At 37.8% G+C, this 5,200-nt stretch overlaps 1 protein-coding gene across 1 annotated transcript in view; it reads right to left on the bottom strand.

The window, feature by feature from the left end:
* Positions 1-4,880: 4,880 nt before the first annotated feature.
* Positions 4,881-5,200, bottom strand: part of MYCT1 (myc target 1) — a 19,864-nt gene continuing 19,544 nt past the window's right edge. The window contains exon 3 of the mRNA XM_009069726.1: positions 4,881-5,198. Coding sequence (XP_009067974.1) covers positions 4,983-5,198 — 216 coding nt within the window. The 3' untranslated portion in view covers positions 4,881-4,982. The remainder of the gene's footprint in view (positions 5,199-5,200) is intronic.

The following is a 5,200-nucleotide window of genomic DNA, read 5'->3' as shown; positions in this document are numbered from 1 at the left end:
AAGATTTGTGTATTTTTATCACCATATGTATCCACAGAGAGAGATGGAACTTACTACAGAACTGAACAGAGAAAGACTAAAGGAGAAAAAAACCTCCACAATCTGTTTAAGGGAATTAATTATTCCCTCCTATGAAAAAAATAACTTTAAAAGATCACCAGGATATACGGTGCGTGAACAGAGCATGGACAGAGAATGGGACTCCTCCTTGCCTCTCCACAGTGCTTCAAGTCAAGATCTAAGCTGGTCAGTCAAGAGTCTAGGGATTCATCCTCCTTTCAGTTCACAGCTAATCATCAGCAACTTATCCATGCATGTCCAAACAAATGCATATTACTGCCAGCTGTGATTTGTGCTCTTCTCAATCTGGAACAAGAGAGCAGCATCACTTTTCCTTTGTAGTCGTCAACATGCTGCTATAATATAAAGTGGACTGATATGGATGCAGGTCTGCCATGAACTAAGTAGGAATAATTTTGCATTCCAGTGCCTTTCCATACTGTTCCTAGTCATAGGCACATCAGACAGTTATGTCCTAAATCAGCAAATCCAATTTCCTGCTATCTCAGTCCTATCACTATGCGTAATCCTTTCATGATTAAGCTACTCTTGTTTAAAAGAACTACTTGCTCTAAAATAGGGCAACTGCTCCTTCACAGCCTTCAGCACACAATTGCTTGATTCTGCTGCTAAATAGATGAAAACATGTCTCTGATGCAGAATGTCTCAGGGAAAGCAGACAGGAAACATTCACTGAAATGGCTCCTCAATCCAGCCCATGCCCATCAGGTGCTGCCACATTCATGCAGTAGCATTGTCAGAAGTCTGATGGAAGCCAAAAGCTTCCACAGAAGTTAAAAGCACTAACAAAACACACAAATCAGACTTCTCTCTTGCATTTGTTCCTCAACCTGCAACTCTAAACACTCATCCCATTTGAAAACTCAATTTTATTAAGAGACCCAAATGAAGATATAGGTATTTTCCCTGAGTTTTAAAGGACTTTGTAAGGTTGGTTTCTAACATACTGTTCTCTATGTTTTGAAGTTATATCAGTGCTGTTTTCCTTAATCTGCTCTGGACTTGGCAGAGGTAGATTTCCAATTAGTGTTTTCTTTTCTTTCCTTTTTTTTTTTCTTTTGTTGCAGAAGCTGTACAGCGTCATAGACATCACCTAATTTTATCAAATGCCTATAGGTCAGGGATCTGGCATGTGTCATTTCACCTCCAAGAAGATATTTCCAGTAAATGTACTCTTCAGTTCATACTTAAGAATGGATATTGAGATGACTCAAAAACCTCGTGATAAACTACAAGTGAACTTTAAAAATTTGATTTGAAAAAGCTACTGCATGTTCGGTGTGTTACAGTATGGTAATCAGTAGCTGCATCTATAGGTCAGGGATCTGGCATGTGTCATTTCACCTCCAAGAAGATATTTCCAGTAAATGTACTCTTCAGTTCATACTTAAGAATGGATATTGAGATGACTCAAAAACCTCGTGATAAACTACAAGTGAACTTTAAAAATTTGATTTGAAAAAGCTACTGCATGTTCGGTGTGTTACAGTATGGTAATCAGTAGCTGCATGAAGATCAGCAACTTTTTTTTTAAAGGTCAAGGAATATAGCACGAGCTACTTTTGTAAATGTGATGGAACATAACTATTCTCAGACAAAGGACTGTCAAGTTTCGCCTTCTATAGGAACCCATAACTGGAGTGACTGTTTTTGTGGACATGGAAAATAATAGGATAGTGTTTCTCCTTATGAAGAGGAGGAGTAGCTCTGCCTACTCAGGACAAGATGTCAGGATATCTGGATGTTGATCAAAGCTCTATCAGTCCCTGTGTAATTCTGAGAGCACCATTTTAATCACTGCTTCTCACTAAAAAGTATTACATGTAAAATTATTTTAAAGTTTAATTCATGCTTGTGAATGCTTTGAAATCTTAAATCTGCAGCAATACATTTTTTAAATTCAGCTCTTTTTTCCCCAGTATTTTAAACTGAAATGAAAGAGGGTTTCATTAGCAAGAATAATCTTTTTGCATATCAAACACCCGAGAATTCCTGTGTGCCACTGTTTGATTTGGGGATTGATCCTGTGCAATATGCTTTGGTCCTAATGCAATAAAATGTGCATGAGTCCATTTAAGCATGAACCTTATAGTGATTGCCCTTCTGCTTAAAGCAAGCATTTGCTCACTCTGTGCATTGAAGCCTAAGTGCTTATAAACCAGTGGTTTTAATATCTGTAAGCACTGTTATTTGTGAGAGGTATTCCTACTTGTATTCCCTTGAAGATGTTCTTATATGGCAAATTCCAACTCTGACTTCAAATAACATCTTCAGTTTTGGGGTGTTTCCCCACAGAAGCAGAGGAAGGACCAAGTACTCATTCACACTTCTAACTGTAACAATTTGCATACTTAAAGATAATACGCTTCCCTTTATAGAATCTTCTATGCAAGTCAACATATTTATCTTTAAGAAAAAACATGACCCTGAGGTTATAGCATCTAGCTTTATTTCACATTCTGAAGCTCTCAGAGTGCTTGCAAAACATTCATTTCAGATGTTGTGGAAGCTAGACTTTAGGTATCTGACAGTCATACTGGTTATGCACCAAAAAAATCTGTGTTTTTAATCTCCCAAATCCAGGGTACATAAAGCATATTTTGATATCTATTACAGATTTCAGGAGAAAGAAAAATACAGTACATTTAAGCTTCCCTTTCTACATTGTTTATTAAATATAGTGTAGTAAAAGTAATAATATGCTGTGGAATGTTCTACTGTAATGTAATGTGCGCTTTCAATCCAGGAGTAAAAATTTACTCATCTAAAATTATTTCACTTTCAAAGAACAATTGGCCAGCTGGGTACACACTAGGTAGGCCAAGTTGTCTCTTCCATAGTCCACCAAACCCAATAAGCAAAGGGAGCAGGCTTGAATTCTACTTTTCATAGGCAAGTTAGAATAGGTGACATCATCTATTCTATAGCAAGGACACTGTTGAACATACTTGTGCATGCAGTGAAGTTCACCAGACTCAGAAAAACTCTAAATGAAAAAATAAAAATTAATGAATGAAATAAGACAATTTTCTTTCTTCAGGGGACTATTATTTCAAGTCTGTAGCCTGTCACCAGCCAAATGTAGTTTTACAGTCTTATCAGAAAGTCCTTGGTGTGCTAGAGCTCATAGCGTCTGCAGTGAAATGCTCTGTAAACTCTGTAAATGGTGGTTCTTTTAGCAATGACATATATGTCTCCAGAAGAGAAAATGTTGCACATGAGAGATAAAACAACAAAAGCTAGAGAGTAAATACATGCAAAAATAATTTGCCTTTGCAATAAGGAATACTTGTGGTTTACAGTAAGTAATGCTTGTAAGCTCAGTGTTTGTAGTAGTATTTGCAAATGGGTCTGGAATACTGCAGTTCAGAACTCAATGCCAGTGTTTCCTGAGGGATGCTGAGCTCAGCAATGGGATGCATGCTGTGAGTCTCCAAAAGCCTGGAAAGTAAGATGTTAAGTGTTTTGGCCATTGTCAAAAGCTGCTGAATCTTTGTCCCTCCCAGAAGACAAATGAGAACTTGTTCTCTTTACAGAAGGTCCCTCAGAATCAGAAGTCCTGTGGCTGGTAGTTGCTTAGACCTTTTAGAAACAACAGGCCTATTTGTAAGTGAGGACTAGGACTGCTCCTCTACTTGTGAAAATTCTTTACCCTTTATCTGAACATGAAATATTTAATAGGAAACTGATATAAGACTTAGCTTAAGTCCCATTTACCCATTTGCTATTTCCAAATCTTGAATGTTCTATCATGTCAGTGCAATTAGTCTCTACTAAATCAGGGGTTTGCTTGACATGATACACATATAAAAATCAAGAATATATGCAAGCCTCAACTAAATATTTAATATTTTTCTTCATATTCTGATTCATTATACAATCCCAGTATTCAGTCATAGATGTCTGAAATCTTGCTTTAGTGAAAGACAAGATTTCAGTGAATAATTTACCAAGAAGAATTAAATGTTGGTACAATTCGAGAAAAACAATTTGAAATAAGGAAATGAGTAATCCCATAGCAAATCAGGAAACTTAATTAAAAAATAGTTGTCATTCATGCTGCTTATCTGGATAACCAGAACTGGAAAAATTAAACATGAGGAGTTCTGCCCATACAGTCTCACTGGGTATTATAACGTGACTACCTGTTCTGCTGGCTGCAGATAGAAATTTCTTTAGAATTGTTACTATGCATTTAGTATGTTGTTCAAAACTTCTCACTGTGTGAAGCTTCATATAGTTCAACATTTTTTCCTACACTGTGGGGAATTTTATACAAGTAGCCCTAACATGAAGTTTTTTCAGGCAATCAGCAGAACAGTATGTCTATAACCACAGCCAGGACTGTGATGCTACATCCTCTACAAGGTCTGTGCCAAAGTTTCCTCAGACAGAAGCTGTTACAGGGTTGTACGAAGAAGGTGAGCAATGGGAGGTGTTCTCTGAAAATTTAACATCCTTGGGAACCATGTAAGACTAGAGCTTCTTAAAAAAAGAGAAAAAATGAATAACAAAATTTGCACTGATATACTGTGTATATCAGCAATCCCTAACATTATCTGTTTCTTCAAGAAACCATCTAGTTTTTATGTGGAAGCATTTTTTCTTCTAAAGAGACAATGGCTGCAATTAAAGATCCAACACTATAAATACGCAAGCATATGGCAGAGCAGTAAATTAAAGACAGCAGTGGAAAGATAAGCAATCCCTCAGACAGTGGGATGTTGTGCTCCAAGAAATTGCCTCTTAGCAATTTATTGGCAATTGTCCCCTCCACAACCGCACAACCTCCACAACCACAACTGGAGACTTCTCAGAGATCTTCATCATGCACAGAAAATTATTTAGATAATTGAGGTTCCTCCTCAAATGCATGTGTGCATTTGCAGCAAGGGCCTAGCTCAGGATTCTGGGAAAGCTTTTATGATGCTTTCATAGGCAGGAGGTGGGATTTGTGTGGAGTGGCAGATGCGGAGGCTGTTGTTAGACCAGTGGAATTCAGGTCGACTCAGGCTGTTGGTGGTGCTTCCCACAAGGGTTGTGGTAGTATTTGTGGGAGTGAGGGTGATCAGCTGACTGTTCGTCTCCACAGGGAGGGGAGGACATTGCAGGAAAGGGT

The sequence above is a fragment of the Acanthisitta chloris genome, unplaced genomic scaffold (assembly GCF_000695815.1).
Source record: "Acanthisitta chloris isolate BGI_N310 unplaced genomic scaffold, ASM69581v1 scaffold22522, whole genome shotgun sequence".
In the NCBI taxonomy this organism is placed as follows: domain Eukaryota; kingdom Metazoa; phylum Chordata; class Aves; order Passeriformes; family Acanthisittidae; genus Acanthisitta; species Acanthisitta chloris.
This window is presented reverse-complemented; position numbering and strand designations above follow the sequence as displayed.